At 39.2% G+C, this 20051-nt stretch overlaps 1 protein-coding gene across 4 annotated transcripts in view; it reads left to right on the forward strand.

Annotated features, from left to right (window-relative positions):
• TTLL5 (tubulin tyrosine ligase like 5) overlaps positions 1-20051 on the forward strand; it is a 125886-nt gene that overhangs the window by 55049 nt on the left and 50786 nt on the right. For all 4 annotated transcript variants that reach the window (XM_058842924.1, XM_058842907.1, XM_058842916.1 and 1 more), the window contains 5 exons: positions 1582-1715; positions 2299-2412; positions 2792-3196; positions 4667-4854; positions 19580-19734. In XM_058842924.1, coding sequence (XP_058698907.1) covers positions 1582-1715; positions 2299-2412; positions 2792-3196; positions 4667-4854; positions 19580-19734 — 996 coding nt within the window. The remainder of the gene's footprint in view (positions 1-1581; positions 1716-2298; positions 2413-2791; positions 3197-4666; positions 4855-19579; positions 19735-20051) is intronic.

Consider the following 20051-nt stretch of genomic DNA (forward strand, 5'->3'; position numbering starts at 1 on the left):
CTAGGCAGGTCATTTTGCTTTTTGCCAGAAATGTTAAGAGATAGCTGCATGGAACGGAACTGCAAATTCTTCTGTTTCCATGTTACTGGCCACCATGCCATCATGGCCTCATGCACAGTCTAGGCTGGGGCTGGAGATTTTTGCTGGTTTGTCTGACTAAGTGATACAGAATAGTTTGCCAGTGATCAGACAATTTCTAGTGGTAATCTTTCTGCTTCTTATGAAGTATGAGGTGTGTTTGAAAACTCTGATATCTGACACTACTTGGCACTGTGTTTCAAGCTTAAATCAGTGAGCAAGTCATTTGGAGCCAAGCAAAGCAGATAGATTTCTACTTTGAGAGTTCATTTTTCAGTACAGTGAATGCAACAGTGGAGAAAATGGGTAATAAATGTTCCTTCTTCTTTGTCTCATTGATTCTCTAACTTTGATGTCACGTGGATGTCATTGGGTTTAGTTGTACATATGCTATGACCATTGATTCTAAATGTCCTCAGTGCATTGTAAATGCACATACATACTGGTAAATTAATTTAAAAGATTAAAGCACCTTTCCATCAACAACTTCTCATTCTTATATTTCCTCTTCACTTTTATTCTGGGAGAGAAAGTGAAGTTTGGATTTTCAGGGTATGCTGCAAATTTCAGTGTACCAGCTTTAGACATGGCCTTTTTCCAAAGCTTAGGCTAGCTAATATTAGTTACAATTGTGATATAATTGTGATATAATATATAATATTCAGAGGATATTTTGAAAGATTCTACCTGCTGCTCTGCTAATTTATAGTCCTGTGTTACATTTTCTTGTAGTGTTGTTGGCACTATACTACTTGCTTTGGTGTTTGCCTTGCCAGACAGCCACTCATTAATGCTGAGGCAACACTACAGAGCAAAAGGAAAGCATGTTAGATACCAAACAACTGGAGCTACAGCTTGCACAAGCTCTAGTAAGAATGGCCAACTAATTGATACTGGTTTGGGACCGGTAGATGTTTAGGATATTGGGGCTGTCCCACTTTGTTCTTGTAAAGAAAATGAGAAACATATGCAAGTTTTGTGAGTTTCACAAAAATATTGACTGTTCGGGTTGTCTTGAAGTTTTGGCTAATTAACACCTTTTGCCTTCTTTCCTCTTCTCCCCCTACGGCTGAATACAAACTACTGATGGTGAATATAAAATAGAGATTTCACTTGTGAGAAAGTAGCTGCTCATTCTAAAGAGCACCTGCAGAAGATTCACAAATTCAGCTGTGAATGGAATCTCTCACGTTGAGCTAATCTCCCCAGATGTGTTTGGAGTATTCACTAGCTCTTTATTTGTCCTGGGAAGGCTCCTGAATGCCTTGAATTTTCTACTGCATAAGAAGATGGTGTTTTAGTGGGAATCTGAGGTTCAACCAGGGCATGTTGCCTTCCTTCTGCTCTTTGCTCTTGCCCTGTAGAACTGAGCAAATCATTAGCTTGTCTAGTGTTACATTTTTTTTTCTCCACTCTTCAGTTTCCTTACTGTTTATTGTCTTTGTTACATGAATGCAGAAAAGCTTAATGTCCTCATCTACATCCGTTCTCTCCTTATTGCAGTGAAAGTGACCTGGAGGAAGTACTGACATTTTACACACACAAAAACAAATCAGCAAGTGTCTTCCTAGGAACAAAAAACACAGGCACAAAACACAGGAACACCAATCACCAGTCAGAGAAGCAGCCCCATGGTGGTAAGTTTTGCAGACAGTTCTGAGATGATGTTGCCCAGACAAATCTAGTTTAACTTAAGTCTATGAAAAGAGAACAACCTCTCCACAATGTTACTCAGGTTTTTTGAGGTTGCATGTCTTTTTTTTAACTCATTCTTATGTGAAGATTAGATTAACTTCACTCCTGCCTTCTTTGCCTGAAGTGAAATGGGTTGAACTTAGACTGGCATTTATAAAGAACTAGAGATGGTAGTTCATGATTGAAATGAGAATGTGCAACTGAAGGCAGTAAGAATTGAAATGAACAGAGAATCCTGAAATAAAAGCGAGGGATGAATGAAATCAAGCTGCCTGCAGTGAGTGTATCCATTGGAGGGAAGAGACTGTATATTTGAGCCTAATTAGGCATTCCATAGAAGGGTGTGCTAGCCATATATATCTAGTAGTTCATGCTCCTGTACATTACAGCATAATTGTCACCAATGAAGTTATGTGGTCTACAGGAAGTACTAGCAATAAGGTCATTTATAACACGTGTGAATTCTGCAGCTTTGTTCTGGTGATTTCCAATGTTCTACTTCCTAACTCCTTGGTTTTGTTATAGAGCAACCTGAGATGGTGAAGAAAATAAAAGATGATCAACCCAAAAGTTCAGTTGCAGATTTGTCTGCAGAAGGAGCACTAAAAGGCTGTAAACCCAAAGAAGCTAAATCAAGCTGTAAGTGAACTGATGTAAACAATCATAAAAAAAATATTGACTGCATATACTGTTTTTATAGTGTTTGAAACGAAGGTTGGAACCTTTGGGCTCAAACTGAGAGATCAAAATGCCCAATTTTTACTTTTAAACACAAGAGAAGATACTGTAGGGTAGGCAGTGGGAAAGAGTTAGCTGCCCCTCCCTGGGGGGGATGATCTAGATATGGCAGGCTTTGAAAGAGGATATTTATTATGTAGAGCCTCTTCTTGTCTCTGTTGGTAGATGAGGTCATTTTGCCTTCAGTGTGTCTGAATACAGGCATTTCATGTGTTGATATTATCAAAGGACCTAAAAAGCAGATTTTTCCTCATATAATATGTTCATTATCTTTGTATAGGTCCAGAAGGACTCGCCTCCTCAAATGTTGAAGTGAAATTACCTCAGTGCAGCCCTCCTGGTTCTTCTTCCTTTGTTCCTGCTTCCACGTTCCAGAGAAGTACCAGTTCTTGGATGCCATCTCAGCCTGCAGCCTCTGAAAATTCAAATGTGGCTGGTCACCCTGCATTGCCGTCTCCTCCAGCTGGTCCCAGACTGATTCAATCCTCACCCCCACTACCCTCCTTGCAGAGCACAGCTCCTGACAGCTCTTCTGTCCTCACAAACCCAGTGTCCACTGAGACTTGTAGCCTTGCAGGGTTACATCGTCGTTTTGGTAGCTACACCGTTGGCCCATTCTCATCCTTTCAGAGAGCTGTTCAGATCTACAGTCAAAGATTGTCCCAACCATCCTCTACAAAAGTAGGTAAGTGTACTGGGGTTCATAACAACCTGCTAGTTACACAGCGATTGTGTAATTTTTGTTGTGGAGTAGGTAGAAATTTTACATTTCCCGAATTGAGTCTTGTTGGATGGTGCTAAATTTCTCACAGTAAGCAGGAGTGCAGGATGCAGCCCTTGTTAGGCAGACACCCTGTTATTGACCAAATGAACAGGCAATCATAGAATCATTTGGGTTGAAAAAGGCCTTTCAAGTCACCAAGTCCAACAGTTAACACTACCAAGTCCAGCATTAACCAGGTCCCTAAAAGCTGCATTTACATGTCTTTTAAATATCTTCATGGATCGTGACTCACCTGCTTCCTAGCAGCCTGTTCCAGTGCTTGACAACCCTTTTGGTGGAGAGATTTTCCCTAATATTCAATCTAAACCTTCCCTGGTGCAACTTGAGGCCATTTCCTCTTGTCCTGTTGTTTGTTATTTGGGAGAGGAGGCTGACCCCTGCCTCGCAAAAGCCTCTTTTTGGGTAGTTATAGTTACAAGGTGTCCCCTCAGCCTTGTGCTTTGAGGTCAGCCTTTGAACTTGTTCATAAAGAGCTGTGAAATAAGTGTATTGTATATTTGCTCTATTATGTTACTGATCTCATCTTTCTTTAGTGGGTTTAATGTTGTTTTCATTAGCAGAAGTCCTGTCTCAGTCTGTGTGCTGTTCTTAGTTCTCTGGTTGCCTATCAAGCATAGAAGTCTTGTAATGAAACCTCATACATGTTGGATACTTAAAGGTGTGTCAAGACCTCCAGAAAAGAAGAATCTGAATGAATCATTACAATATCTCATTCTCTAGGGTGTTTCAGCACTGCCATATCCAAGGGTATCCCAAAAACAAGATTTAGAGACCTTTCATCTGTCATGCTGTGGTAGAACACAGGCAATGGAGCTTTAGAGTGTAAAGAACTTGAATGGTAGGAGAAACTGTAGGAATTTGCATGCAGACTGTAATCAATTTGGAAACTTTTGGGAACCACACACAGGCTAACAGCTGTGATCCTGATAATACTAATTTTTTTGTATTTTGATGGTATTTATTTGTTCTAGGTTGAGTGTCAGGGTCAGCACATGTTTACTGGAGTTGCTGTATATATACTGACAACCCTTCTAGCCTTAAAATACATCTTATTTCTCAACTGAGTAGCTTAATGTGGTGGTTTGGCACCCACCACACTTACTTAAAGAGATCCGTTTGTTGTAAAGGAAAAACTTCACAGATTTAACTTGGGTAACAGCTTCCAGTGTCTGTGGAATTGGGTGCCATTAGATATATTGTAATTAAGAGAATACAGGTTTGGAATTGCTCGTTGTTCATATGGACAATACTCATGCAGAATAGATGTATTCTGCATTCTTCCTGGTATCTTACCTGCTTTTGTGTGTCTGATCAGCAGGCTGAGAGTCGGACATACTGCTCATTTAGCACACTGAAATGTTTGTTTGGTAGGTCTCCATCGCAGTTCGAGTGGGCAGTGTGTGGGCTCTGCCAGGATGCACAAAGATGCAGAACATACTTCTTCCCAGGGCAAGTGTCATGGCCCCAGTGTGGCAGCAGCAGAACTGCAGCAGCTGGAAGAAAGGCAAGCAGCCTGCCAGTATTCCCCACCAAGCCACGTCAGTGTCCTTACACAGCAGGTATGTAAGCACTGAAGTAGAGTCCCTGTGCAAGGGAGAAGTTTGTTACAGGTTTCTGTGTGAGCACTGGGCTGGACTGAGATATGCTGCAAGCAGTAAATCTCACGAAAATTCATCTCCGTCCTGTTGTTTTCAATTGTTTACAGCCACCAAAATTTTGATTTTCTGTGACATGACAAAAGTATCTTGAAGTCATTTTACAGGAGAAAAGGCAGAGGATTAGAAAATATGTTATAAAAAATGGAATCCATGCTTTGTCTTACTAGACAATAAACCCAAATCTTAGATTTGTACTTCCATGCAATTTGCTTCCTCATTCCTTCAGTGTGTCATCACAGTGCTGGCAATGAAAGTCTTCAGAATGGGTTCTGATGTAAATTCTATATTCCAATAACATTTTAAAGACATAATGAAGTATTTACTAGCATGGGGAATGATAATCCTTCTGTCAAACATGATACACATGAAATGTACATTGAGTTCTGGTAGAATTCCACTTAGTTTCATGTTTCTTGTTAAATTATGTCCTAAATGGCTACACACGAAGAATTTTTTTGATTTATAATATGCTATAGTTGAGCTCATCAAAGCTGTTCAAGTTGAACATTTTTCAGTTAATTAAGCTGCCAACTGCAGATTTTCTAACATAGGCACTTTGCCTTGAACAGTAAGTTTTTTCTCTTTACTTGCTGGAGACAAACTATTTGAATGTCTTACTTTGATTCTTGTATTTTGGAATGACTGTTTTAACAGTTTTTCATTTTGTTTTAAGTTTTCTGAGGCATGTTTAATAGTTGCAACAGCTGCTGGTATTTGCTTCTCTTTATTTCTTTCAATTTTATTTTTATATGTTTGGGTTTTGAATATCTGGTTGTGCTATTGGCAGTATATTTATTTCAAAATGCGGGGTACACTTATAACTTTAGGAAGCTGAATAGATTTTTTCTTTGTAGATAGGCCTTCAATTTTTAAAGGATATGTCAAAAAATAAAATCCCTTTTTGTTGATGAACTTGGGAGAGAATGTGTGTGCTGGCTGTACTAATGATGCTGAGGCCTGGTCTTGCACAAGGCCAGATGCTATTTAGACAGTTTGTTCTTGTTTGCTTGTCTAGTAATACTCAGAGCTGTCAGTTTGGTTCTCAGTTGGTTTTAAGTGGAATGTGTCAGTAAAACTTCTCAAAAAACTTTAGTAGTGAAACATTTTCATTCAGGAAGTGCTGATTTGTTGAAAGCTAAATGTATGGTGGAAACTGCCTCCTTGGATAAAAGGGTTAAAACAAATTCTTGGGAAAAAAATTGAAATGCATCTATTTAATTTCAATCTTTCCAGAAAAGAACTTTGAAAAATAAGTTCATAGACTTTTTCCCTAAAATCGTTCTTTACCCATTCTGCTTCAACTGCTGTGGTTTGCTAGGTATGTCTAGAGAAGTCAATGTGTCTTCTTGCAGCTATTTGTGTAGCTGTTAAATAATTTTTAAACTCTTGTATTCCTACCATGGCTGGTTACTCCTAGATAAATTTGGAAGTATAGAAAGGGGAATTAAGAGAGAAATTCAGAAAGATCTGCATGGGAAGGGTAGTGCAGTTTTCTGAGCACAGTTGTGTTGGGTGGCAAAGGAGCATACTGTAGTGGCAGCTGAAATCTGTTCAGCCAGCAGTCAGTCAGTCGGGGTAGGTATACTCAAGAGTGAAAGTGGCTGTGAAGGGTAGCCTAGAAATGTATTGGCTGGAGTAAATGTGTCTGCATTGCTTTTGCTGCTGGGTTTTTCCAAGATACTTTCCCACAGAAGTGGTGGGAATTGCATAGTAGGAAAATGATGGTGCTAATTCTCTTTGCAACAAGCAAGCAAAAGACAGCTCAGCTCCTAGCAGACACTGCTGGTTTTCTGACTGCTATATTTTGTATTCAGCTATGCAGTGTTTGCACAGGCTTTGTTTCAGTAGTGAAATACAGAAGCATGTGTTGGGTTATATCTTTGTCATCTTCTGTTATCATGAAAAAGATCCACGTAGTAAGGAATTCACCAGTCAATGAGAAGTTTAGAGCTGGAGTTCTATCTGACAGTGAGTTTCCTTCCTGAGCCTGTGTCCATTCAGTACTAGACATCTACTCTCCACTGTGATTTTTCTGGCCATGTTTTTTAAATAATGCCTTTGGAGAGATGAAATCTGAATTTCATCTCAATTTAGTATGAGAATTTGGATTTAGTTGAGAACAGTTTTTAAGGCAATCTGTTTCTTCAGTACTGAATTTATGGCACATAACAATTTCTAAGCTGAGACCATTATTTTAAGCACACTTGAAACAGTGATGTTTTGGAAGGTTCAGATATATCTGCAAAGCCCAATGTATCATAACTAAAGCATGCAATTACTGCTTATGTTTTTGTTTTTTTTTTTTTCCACATGGACACATTCTCTTCTTTTGTCAGTTATTAAAGAGTCACTCTGATTATTTTTTTTGATCCAGCCTGGATTTTAAAGCCTGTCTTGGAAGAAGGACCCAGGGGTTTTGTGAGAGGACAGGGCTGCCATGACAAGGGCAATAAGAGGTATCAGCGTACAATAAAACACAATAGTAGTGCAGCAAGGCTTGGGCTTATTGCTGAGGGACCTGGAACCAGGATATCTGACTTTGAACTGTTAGACATGGATGTGGATTTGAAGCAGGGGCATTGAATAAATAGAAGTGCAGGAATTGCAGAGTAGGCTGGCAGTTTGGAAAATCATTTGCAGAAGAATAGGTACTGTTGAAGCTACCTGGGAGTGCTGCATGGTTTTAGATTTAGACAGACCAGGATTTAGCCTGAATCAGGAGAGGGAAGGCAGAGGCAGATGAGACAGAGAAATACGTGGGAGAGGATTTAGTAAACACCTGGAGACAACTGGGAAGATGACTGGTATGAGATAAAAGGGGGAAAGGCTTGAGAAGGGAGTGTTTGAGGGTTTTGGGTTATGAAACTCTGATGGCTTTAGGACAGGAGAATTAAGGGGTTGAAAACTCAGAGGAGAGAAGAGAAAGGGCTCATATCAGGGTCCCTTAATTAAATAGGGCACTACTTTCCTATACATTTCTAGACTGGAAACTCTGAATTGTTAGTTTCCCCCTTTTCACTTCTGTGTTTAAACCACTTGAAATATGATAGTATTTTTTAAAAAGCATTCTTAAATAAATTGGCATGAAGATTAGAACATTACTTACCTAATAATAAAAATAGTACAATTGTTTAAAGCTATTCCAGAAACTTGGAGTTAGTCTACCTTGTTGGAAAGTACCTGGCTGGTATGAAAAGGACTTGATATATGGATTTAATTATGTTTCATGATAAGATTAGGACCATTGATTTGGAGGGGTATATGAAAGAGTGACTTTTGAAAATACTGGTGTTGCTGTGGACTGTATTTTTGTGGGGGTTTTTGGTTTGTGTGGTTTTTTGTTTTTTTCCCCAAGGGCAAGAACTTGTATGTGAGAGTTAAATGTCTTTGTGCATTGGTTCCCTGTGTTGTGCCAAACTGTGTCTTGGAGGCTGAGGTACTCTGAATACATACCTCCTTCCAAAAGCAGCTGGGAAGCTAATTTTCCATTCCCATTTTTGTGAGAATTGCTTCTGGTATCCATGTAGTAGTGTGAGTCTCTGGGGTTCTCAGGAATGTAGCCTCAGCAGCTGTGCTTGAAATGGCATTGTCATTCTGGCTGGGAGTCCACCTCTGTCCTCTCCAATCCCTGTTGGTCTTCACTGTTTTCTACCCATGCCCAAAGTACCTGTTTCGAATGTCCTCATTTACACTCTTGTTTTCTAGACTCTCTATTAAATTAGTTTATTATTGAGTTATTTTATTGATATAATTTTATTGATATTATTGATGCTACTTTATTATTAACTACTAAAATACTAATGTCCAAAGGGAAAATTTTAAGTATCCGATGAACTTTGAAAAACATGTTTAAGATCCGTTCTCTTAAGAAAACAAGATTTTTGTGTTTACATCAACTTCGTGTCTTGTCAGTCTTCTCCATTTGCTTCTGAAACATCAGATAGGAACTCCACACTGATACTCGTAGAATACAGGAAGGTAAGGCCTTACTGATGTGCAGTTTTGTTCTACTCAGTTTTCAGTCTTCACAGATTGTCACACAACATGTGTAGGAACATTTTGCTTTTCATTAAGTTGTGTTTTTCTACTATTTCTATTTTTCTTCCAATAATAGAGCTCATTTTGAGATTATGACAAGTGAGAGTTAGGTATCTCTATCCATACTATTTCAGACACTGCCTTAATTTTTTTCAGTATGTGCAATCTAACTATAGTATTCCACAGCATCCAAAAATAGAAAGGTGTGCCTCTCTAACTACTCAGTGCTTCTGGGAGCAAGCAACAGAGATCTCTATGGTAAATGTGCCTTTGAGGGTCCTGCATTAATCTGGTAAGGCAGTAACTGAGCAGACTCATAAGGATCTCAAATGGCCCTAAGAAAATGAGCAATCTATTATGTCCGATCTATTAGAGTTCTTTGAACTCAGAAAAATAGCACTCAGTGTAGCTTGTTCATAGTTTATTCAGACTTCCAAAAAAGTTTTTGACAAGTTTCAGCAAGTGCTGTTAAGATGGGCAGGTGTCTGTAGGATGATAAAAAAAGTTTTATTACAGATCAAAAAAAGACAAAAAGCAAACAAAAAAGTAACTAGTCAATTTACTATATAGCAGGTGGGTAACTGAAGATGCATAATACAGAATGTACATGATCCAGTTTAAAATTAAAGGTTTGAAAGGAGGAGGTTAATAAGAACATTAATAAGGCATTTTATTACTTAAAGAATGAATAAAAAACCAAGTTATTGCAAGGTAATATAGGGTGTGAATTTACAGTAGATTAACTACTGTGTAGTGCTCATCCATGTTTGTGCAGCTCATGTTTACTATATGAGGTAATTTTTTGTTATTTTCAATGTAATATGGGCTGCAAGAGTCCCATGTTCAGTTACAATGAAGTTAGGTGTGTGCTGTAAACTTAAACTTGAGCCTACCTCCTGGTAATTTGTCACTACGTTTGCATTCTTCTTTTGATTTTTAGGAATAAAATTAGTAGAAATTTAAGAGCTGTGTTAATTGGGCTAGACACTGGCAGATGAAGTTCAGTGTTTACAAATACCTGACTATATGATAAGCAATAATTTTAGCCTCTTGAATGGTTAACCTAAAGTTTGTTTCTTTAGGGAAGAAAAAAAAAATCATTGAAAGCTCAGTGGAGATATCTGTTTCAAATTAAGCAGTAAAGTCAGCAAAGAAAAACGATTTGTGTGTTTAAGGAGCAGGGTAGGATATATCTATATAGGATATATATGTTTTAGTGTAAGCATCAATTACGTAAAGTGTGAAGGAATTACATAGAGCAGTGAAAGACAAGGTGAATAAAGTTTATTTTATTCATGTTTCTCATAATAAGAAGAGGATACTCAGTTTAGCAGGAAGATATTGGAGTAAAAAATTACAATAAAAGTGGACAGTTATTGTCACAGAATTTATTTACCTTCTGAAACTCTCTGAAATGGGATACCATTAAGGCTGAAAAATTAGTAGCCCATAGTTTCCTTAGACAGAATAATGAGCATTTTGCAAATGATAGATCCTTAGGTTTTATCATACAGAAGTAAAAAATTCATTTGCCTTATGAATAAGTTTGTTATATGCATGGTAACCAAAATTTCTTCCATCTTCTGAATTATGTCAGACAGGATAGTGAGTTTGCTGAGCCATTGATCTGAACTGACCTTTTGTACTGAAGAACATGTGCTATGCTACTGCTTCCATACTTACGAGATTTTCTTTGTTGCATTGCTTTACTGTAGTCAGTCTTTTCATTATGATAAGTGGGTTACCAAGACACTTGTGAGGAACTCAGTACCTGAAATTGATGGTTTCCCTAGTTATGTCAATCAGATGCTTGCTAATTATTTTACAAAGTGATGATGTCTTTGTCAATGTGTGTAGTGTAGTGGTTAATGGAGCATGTTAACAATACAATTTTTCAATTTTCCAAAATTTTTTTGTTCAGTTTGCCCGTTGCCATACATGAGCCTAAGATATCGACAATACTGTTGGGGAAACAAGGCAGGTGTGTTGGTGTTGAGTTGGGGAATGAGGCCTGAAGATGCAGTTCAGCAAGCCCATTTCATTGAAGAGGAACTTAATTGCCTTTCTTGCCTTGATTTGTGATGTAGAGATCTTACTGACTACTTTGTGTCTTCTGAACAGCTGAACTAAGAGGTTTTTTTACCTGTACCTACTGTAAGCCAGTGGCCTTCCCTGGTGGACAGATGGATGAAGATTTACCCAGACTACTTTTCCTTTTGTTGTATTCTATACCAGGCTTTAATCCAAAGTCTTTATTTCACGTGTGTTTAGCATAAAATATTTCTATGTGTTTGCATTTCAAGACTTTCTGCAAGGAGGACATGAAAGTACACAGCATGTGTGTACATCCAGAGCCAGGTGGCTGGATCCTGGATGCGTATGAGTGTTTTTCTTTGTGAATAACATGCTTCTTCTTTCCAAAGCATGCTGTAAGGTAAAAATTCTGCAATGCTGTATCTGTGTGAGGTCCCTATCACTGCCTGGTGGTGGGGGGGGGTGCAGCTGATATCTAGCAGGCTGTAGTACTTGGTAGTTATTAATGCTAGGGAGCTGAAGAATGTGTTGAATTGGCCAGCTTGACCAAGAGGAGGAGGAAGAGAAGGAGGGGAAACCTGGTGGGAGCTCTGACTATGTGTGTGTGTGGGAGAGTGAAAGATTTTGGGTCCCAGCTATCATCTGGAATAGCTCCAGTTCTTGAAGCCGGGGAGTTTAATCACAGGGATAACATCAGACCACCCAGGCAAGGGCTATACAGAGCTGCCTCCTTCTGTGCTATGCAGCCAGTCAGTGCCCAAGATCCAGCAGCCAGGATTCCTGCAAACATACTGACAGATCCAGTGGAGGATGGCGCACTTGTCTTATTCTACATTTTTCATTTAGACAGAAGATGGAAATGAGCAAGAAGCGGATGAGTTTACTAAACCTTAGGACCGGGGAGAGGGAGTGAAGAAGAATTGAACGGAGCATTGTATGGTGTCCCAGAGGGACCCTGTATATGTTATGGGAATCCCCAAATAGTGAGCTCCATCTTAACATCAGCTGCAGCGATATTGGAAGCCCCACCACTCCTCATTTAGCTGTCTCAGTTACACAGTCTGGTACCCTCGTCTGCCTTGTCCTTGACAGAGCAAACTGTCAGTCTGCCCAAATGCACTGTGCAGGTCCCAGTGGGCATCAGCTCTTTCCTGTCTAGACCTAACAGCACAACAAGAGCATTAAATTTAGGGTGCAGCAAATACTTAAAGAAATTTGGTGATGCTGTTTTCCCCACTGAGGAGTTTTGGGGGATTTTCAGTGATGATCCCTTGGTTTGACTCAACCCACTTTATCTGAGTCTTAGTTTTAGTTTCTTTATGTGACCATTTCTTTAGTTTTCACACTTCCACTGATGGAGAGAAAGGGAAGTATAAAGAAGAAAGGCATCTTACTGTAGTTAGTAAGAGGAGCAAGAAGCAGGCAATCACCTCTGAGGGGCATTTTTCTTTCCTCTTTCACACACCTCAGCAGTGCTGCAGGGCCCCATCTCCTCACTCCAGCTGTCCTTACACAGGAGCTGGAATTACTTTTTATTACTACTGATTTGTAGCAGCAGCAGTAGTGTAACTGGCTGGTCTCAGCAGAGGTTGTAGAAGTGAAAGTATCAGTGTAGTTTCTGCAGTGCTTATGTTGAACTCCTTCTGCTCTGAGGCTCCACAGGGAATATAAGCAGAGCGTTTTGTTATGATGCAGCAACATCTGCAGATAGTCACCAAACAGGCCAGGCTGTGCAGCTAGGTCTCATATTATGGGAAAGATTACACCCTGATCATCAAACTTTTGGCAGGATTGTGCCTTGTAAAAATCACTCCCACTGGAAGTTTTGAGGCAGAGTGTCTAAATGAAAGCCTGACTTTTTCAGGAGAAGGAAGAGGGGGAGTTCAACCATCCACAGCAGCAGCACTAACTTGAGTTTTCTTTTTTCATTGTTAAATGGATGCATATGCTGGAGACACTACAAAGGAATTTGCAAGTTTGTCAGGTTTCCCAGGAATGTCTTTGGCAGGTCTTTGTCTGGAACGTTTTCTGGAGACTGGAACACTTGTGCTCTGTATGCATATGTATATCCTGTAAGCTGGTAAGCTCAGAGAGCAAAGAAGGAATGTCACAGGCCTTTGGCCAGATCAGCGTTGGTGCACACATAGATTTCACACTACCTAGCCTTGTTAGCCCCAGTTCTTGCCACATGGCCAGCTGTTACTGCAAATTCAAATCTGTACATAAAATGAAAGTGCTTTAGTATGGGGTGTGGTCAGCAAGATGACCTGGGTAACAGAAAGGTGGTTCTAGAAAAATCTGTTTGTATTACACGATTTCCTCATGGCATTTGTAGTGGTACATTTTGTTACACTGTTCAGAAAGTGGTTGTGTGTGTGTGTGTGTCTTATTTGTGATTTGGGGTTTCCTTTTCCTCTTAAGAGGCAGGTTAAGATCTTGTGGTTTTTGGTTTTTTTCCTTTTTTCCCCCCAATACTGGGATAGCGTATTGGATTCCAGTATCTTGATTCATTAAGGAAGTCAAGGCAGCTGGACTATTTCCAGTAGTACTAGCAATAGTGATAGTACTGCGAGCTGTGTTAGACCAAGTCATGCCAGCCTGTGCTGGATCACAGATGTATGTGGGAGCTCTTTGGTAAAGCTAGGAAAATGCAACACACACTAGGGAAAGGACAGCTTAACAGTGAGTATTTGTATTGTAGCATCTAGTCAGTCATTTCTGAAGGCTGAAGGAAGAAAAATAACTGAAGTAATAGAGCAAAATTTCTTTCTTTTTTTTTTTCTCCACATGGCAAGTTCTTAGCTCTTCCCTTCTGTTAAAGATTTCACGTATTCTGAAAGCCTTAGGGGTATCTGTGTTTGAGGAAGGCTTGGCAAGTGAAAATACATGTGACTATGAAAGCCAGGTAACGAAAGAAGAAGCACATTTCATTTGCAAGCTGTTGGATAAGGTTGGCATTGCTGGCTGAATAATAGGTAATAAAATGGAGAATTAGAGATTGACTGAAGGGTCTTGAAGGAGTCAAACTGAATAAACTTAGGGGTACGTATGCTTACAGTGCATATGGGTAAAAATAGATTGAAAGGCAGAGGAGAACGCACTAAAAATTATGAAACATTTTGCACATTTGCAGTTTTCAAGTGGAATGGTTCCCTCTTTGAGCTCATGATACAGTGCTATCTTGTCCTGTCTGACTCATCAAAATTTAAGGATTCTCATTTGATCTTAAGGCAGAGGATCTTATGTGTATCTCATCATGATCCTTGTCCAATCCTTCTTTAAGCAAAAAGGTTTCTCAGTAAACAGTTTATTCATGTATGCCTTTGTAACCTGTTGATAGGGTACACTGTGCTGAAAACTTTGTCTCCTGTTTCTGACTGAAAATTTTATCATTTTGAAGGTTTTTTTGGAAGAGACAAAGTAGACCTATGGTTACTGCATCTTTTGGCCTATCTTCTAGACTTAACATGTGAAATACAGCTTGAACTCTGGACTCCTTTTCCTCCTCACCAGTCAGAAAGATCCAAATGGAAATGTGAAGTGTGTGAACTGTGGAGGATGTAGTGTGGCTCCAAGTACGAGAAATGATCTTTAGACTTTGTAGATCTCCAATCTCCACCACTTTTTAGGCAACAAGATATGACTGGCTTCTGCCACAGAAAAGTGCTAGGTCTGCTAACTGGAGGAGGATCAAGTAGGCAATTTGTAGTGTATTGCTTGTTGTAACATGTTGACCAGTGAAACTTTGGATCTGCTGTTCAGGATGTTGGTAATGAAAATTTAAGTCACTTTTTTGCTGCCTGCCAAGAGGGGCAGAGTAACAGCTTCTGGTGGTGATGTGTCCCTGTTTCACCCTGGTTGACTCCTACAAACTAGCAAGAGAAGCATTCAGGCTTTCAGGAGGCTTTTCCTGAATCCATGGAGGCTGATCTGCAACATTCATTATTATTTTCTTTTCTGATTGTTATAATTGATGGCTTTAGCTTATTTCAACCATTAAAGAAGATCAAAAAGAAAATACTAACTTTATTATAGAAAAAAAGATTATTGAATATGATAATGAGAAACTCCTGAAGGACTAGTACAGTGTGAATCAGAAAAGTGAAAGATATTAAGCTCTTTTTCTGACTCTTGCTTGTGATTTCTTTGAATTACTGTTCAATGGATCTTTGTCTATAGGCTGCTGTTAATTGGAAGTAAATTCAGTCCTGAAGTTTTTATTCCTGTCTGTACTTGGAGAATTCATATTTCATATTGAATTTTTAAAACAGATTAACAAAAACCCCTCAACTCCTATATTCAGCACTTGGGGTATCATTCTGTGTTGTGGCCTTGTTTTCCTTATCAAAGATTTTTCAGAAATAAATTTCTCTGAATAAGGCATGATGATAGAAATCAGTTATTTTAAGCTTATGTGTCTCTGTTGGCAAGGCAAGTGTATTGCAGTCATAAACTTGCAACATTTAAATACAAAAATAAATGTAGGAAAGTATTTCAGCATTATGCAATAATTTCTCTTTTGGCTTATTAGCATTATATTGAAGTAAATATAACAGTACATATATGTACTGTTCCTAACACAGGTCTATGTTGATATGGCTGTGACAGCCCACATGTTCTTCTCTCCCCCCATTTTTTCATGTTGTATCATAAATGGAAGTACATCAAATGAGTTCTTTTCCTTCTGTGAGAGCTTTTGAGGATCTACTGTATCATGGTGTTCTTCAGTCAGCATGTTCTTTTCAGCTTCTGATATCTTTGCTATCTCAATCAGTTTAAAAAATGTAGCAAAACTTTATGAATCCTTCTATCATAAGAGATAATAGCTGTGTATTGTCTTGCCTTTTACAAGGTCCACCAAAAATGTGTAGATGTGACAAGAGATGTTTGAAAATCTGGATGTTTGAAGTGTGCAGTGCAGCCCACACAGGTCTCCTGTCTTACAGTCAGTGTGAGGAAAAATACTCTCAAGTCCATCACTGCTAATGGAAAACAGGAATCTTACCAAGCAGGAGAGTTTGAACCCATCTTGTTGCAACTCAGTTTGAAAATTAACTTAATTCTTTGCGATGCACACCAATACCTACATTCTCTGTTGAGCCCCACTAGCCTTTCTTGTTTCGGAGAGATTTTTTTATTTGTTTGGTTTTGCTCCATTAGTACTATTTCTGAAGCTACAAGCTCTTCTATATGGATATTTTGGTCCAAGTGCTCTACATTACCTTGTACTCTAAAGTACCAACTGATTTGCTGCTATTTGCCTCTGTAAAGGGAAGAATGCAGTCCCATCAGGTGCACAGGAAGACTAGAAAATGAAGCCACTGCTAAGCACAGATGTGTTGGGGGTGCCTCAGTAATCCTCCCAAACAACATCCTGGCCAGCTAATTATAGCAGCTGAAATGTCTCAAAGCATGGCACAGGAGCAAGCAGAAACACCTGTCTGGGTGGGCTGGGTGCAGCTAAACCTTATATTCTTGCTGATGTTCTCTGCCTTTCTGAATCCTTCGCCTGTGTTTAATCCTGCTGTAGTTTAAACACCTGTCTATCTGGAATGTGTGAAATGTTGCTATTACCCATGCTAAGCTATTTGCTCACCTGCTTAAAAAGACAGCTTTCAAATAAACAATGATACATTGATACAATGGTAATTGAAAAGGAAAGCATGTCACAGCAATAGAGTAGGATTGAGGTGGTAATTCATCAGACTAAATGGTTCTTGGCATCAAGATGATGAGGAGAGAAAATTGGATGAAGTCATCTTCATTTCACACATTGGATGTGTTAGCTAGAGTTGTGATCACTGTTGCTGACAAGCTAAGAATTGTATATAACCTATTTTATTTACCATGTTGCCTTCTGTGTTTGCATCATTTACCATTCTTCCTTCTTTTCAGACAATAAATTCTTTGTGACCAGCAACTGCCATTGTTAGGTATTTGTATAGTGCCTGGCACAATCAGAACTAAATCTAATTTGAAGCTTTCTGTTACTGCAATGGACATGCTTTAAATTTTAATTAAATTCTACAGAACACAGCAACATTCAGGGTGAGGTAGAAGCACCAAAATGACACCTAATACTGTTTTCTATATAAGGTGAATAACACTAACCGTTACTAAGCTTGCTTGATAATGTCCCACTGTAAGATCTTGTCTTAAATTGATTATAGTGTTCTGAAACTTTATTCATTTGAATTAATGTTTTCTATGCTTATTCAGTTTTCAGAATACTTCAGGCAAGGTGAAGTATTTCGGCCAAAATCAAGGCTGGATTAAAAAAAAATAAAATTGTGCATTTTAATATCTACAGAACTTTTCCTTTAAATCTGTTCATCTCCCATGCTTTGAAATACCAATTTGGAATTCAGAATTTTGTTGAAGCTTGATTGCAGAGTAACTGTTTAAAAAGCTTCAGGTGTACTATACTCAGCTAGACCTTCTCAGCTTCCTGAAGGTTCCTTCCACACTGAGGATGCTAAACTGAATTTCTCTGTTTTTGCACCTCTAGTGTACTTTGGCTTGAGCTTCTGTTCTTCTGTGTTTTAAGTAATTTGGTGCAAGTTAGGTTGGGGACCTCTCTGACTTGACTGCAGAGTTAGCAGGAGTTCTGCCAGGGTGTGGAGAACAGCTAGGATAGGGAGGCTGTGATATTTATATCTGGACATAATTTAGGAGAAGACACTGAGAACCATTCAGATGGAAGAACAGAAATGGATGGAGTGGTAGTGTGGTAACTGTGGTCCAGTGAGCAGCCCACATTCAAGGACTGGATGAAGAAAAGAGGCTGGCAAAAGGAGTGGACTGGGGGGGAGGAATGAAACCAGAACTAGGATACAGGACATGTGAGAAACCAAGAATGGAAGTGTGGAAAGAGGGATCAAGTAACTACTCCTGTGGAAAGTTCCAAACCTGAAAGAGTGTGGATCAGGGTCCAGAAGTGGTGGGGAAGCTAGTGCTGGAAGTCTGTAAGAATGAAACTGTACTGAAGAAAACAAGGAGAATGACACCTGAAATACAGAAGCTGAGACTGACTGAGAATAATGACACACAAATGAGGAGCAAGAATGGGAAAGGATAGAGCTTAGAAGGGATGAGAAAAGTGGCTGTTTTTGGAGAAGTGGGCAGAAGCCTAAGGTATAGCCACTAGAATATAATCCTGTCCAGAAACTCAAGTAGGAGTTCTGAATTTACAAAATGCTTAGGTGACTTGTACTACTAAAATACAGGAGGGACAGCCTACTGTCTTGTCAATGGCAATGTTTATGGTCCAGAGTTCAGTGAGAGGACTGTCTGAAGTCCTCAACAAGCCCGTTTTAAGTATGAGTGTAGTGTATTCCAGTGAAGATGGTATGTGCTTGTTTGAGTAATTGCACACAAATTCTGTTAAAGGAGCATTGTTAAGCTATGCTTAAGTCAAATTTTAGGTGCCTTAATAAGCATCACCTTTGAGATCTGGAGCAGATGCAGGGCTAGTTGTTAGACTCTTCTTTCTGTCTGTGTCCTGTGTTTCATTGTCTGTGTGCCTTCCAGTTGCTACAGAAGTGAGTAGGGCCAAGTAAGTAAGTCAGTTTCACCATATGATCCTAAGCATCATGCAGTCCCTGATGTTTTTGCTGCTCCTAAAAAAGTGATCATGTAATTTAAGGTAGTTGTATGTCGGCGTCTGTCTGGGAGGCCTTCGCAAAGTTTGCTTTTCAACTTTTCTATTGTTTTGTTACTTTTTTTTTTTCCAAAATGTAAACTGTTATACTGCTGTAGTAGATTCGTTGCATTATGTATTTCTTCAGTACATCAACAGGTAGTGTCTGCTTGCATAGTTTGATCTTTCAAGAATATAAGCAATACAGGAGGAATGCTCATAGAAAAAAATAATGAAATACATGTTATATGCTTAAAAACTCACAGGTTTTAGAGCTTAATATTGCAAATGTACACCTAACATGTTTTTTGTGCATTCATTTGTGTGAACACAGTACTTTGTAAGTGGTTGTGTGAGCAGTTTTTTTCATGTTTGGTTGAGTTTTGGTTTGAATTTTGTATCCAAGGTACTTAAGCTTTTGGGTTGTGCCTATATGTATAGAGTGGGTAGAGACAGGACAGGTGCATATGGTTGACTTCCTGACACAGCTCACGATGACTGGAGAGGTACTCTGGTCTCTGCTTGGTGTAATATAAGCTTCTAGCTTTTGATCATTGCATGTGGAGTTCATTTTTCACGTGTCAGGAACTTTTTCACTTTGGGATTTTTGCCCCATCTTTGTCCTTTTCCTCCTGTGTCTTTATGTGAATGGAAGGGTTGTATTTTTCATGCTGGCCCCTGAATCCATCTTAGGCATGGTGGATGTTGGTGTCATCTCTCACTGCTTTATGCAACTAGCACAGTGCTTTTGCATTTGAGTATTTCCATTTTCTAGCAGTTTCACTTCTCTTAGTACATACTCTATCCTATTTATTTAGTGATACCTTTTTCTCTCTTCTGGCTTTTAATTGTTTCTGATAGTTTGTTTGGATTTGTTTTTGTTTTGTTTCTCTTTTTTTCTTTTTTTATCTCTAGTTAACAAACCTGGACTTGGCAAGTGGAGCTATAAGCAAAGGGAATGCAGCTGCCCCACAGAGCTATTGGTCACCACTCAACAAAAGAGGGTCACTGTGGCCTGTTCAGTCAGACACTCATAGAGATGACAAGAGACCTGTCTCTTCAGCAGTCAGGTAAGTTAAAATTACAGCTCTAGCGTCTTGAAGAAGAATGAAATGCACTCAGCTCATTTGTAATTTGTGTTTGGCTTCTTGCTCAGATGCAGGAATGTGTCCAGAGAAGGGCAACACAGCTGGTGAGGGGTCTGGAGCACAAGTCTTATGTGAAGCAGCTAAGCGAGCTGTGGTTGTTTATCCTGGAGAAAAGGAGTCTTGGGGAGTGGGAGGCTTAATATTGCTCTGTACAACTCCCTGCAGGAAGGTTGTGGCAAGGTGTGTGTTGATCTCTTCTCCCAAAGAACAAGTGATAGGACAAGAGGAAATTACCTCAA

Source organism: Poecile atricapillus, chromosome 1 (assembly GCF_030490865.1).
Source record: "Poecile atricapillus isolate bPoeAtr1 chromosome 1, bPoeAtr1.hap1, whole genome shotgun sequence".
Taxonomy (NCBI): domain Eukaryota; kingdom Metazoa; phylum Chordata; class Aves; order Passeriformes; family Paridae; genus Poecile; species Poecile atricapillus.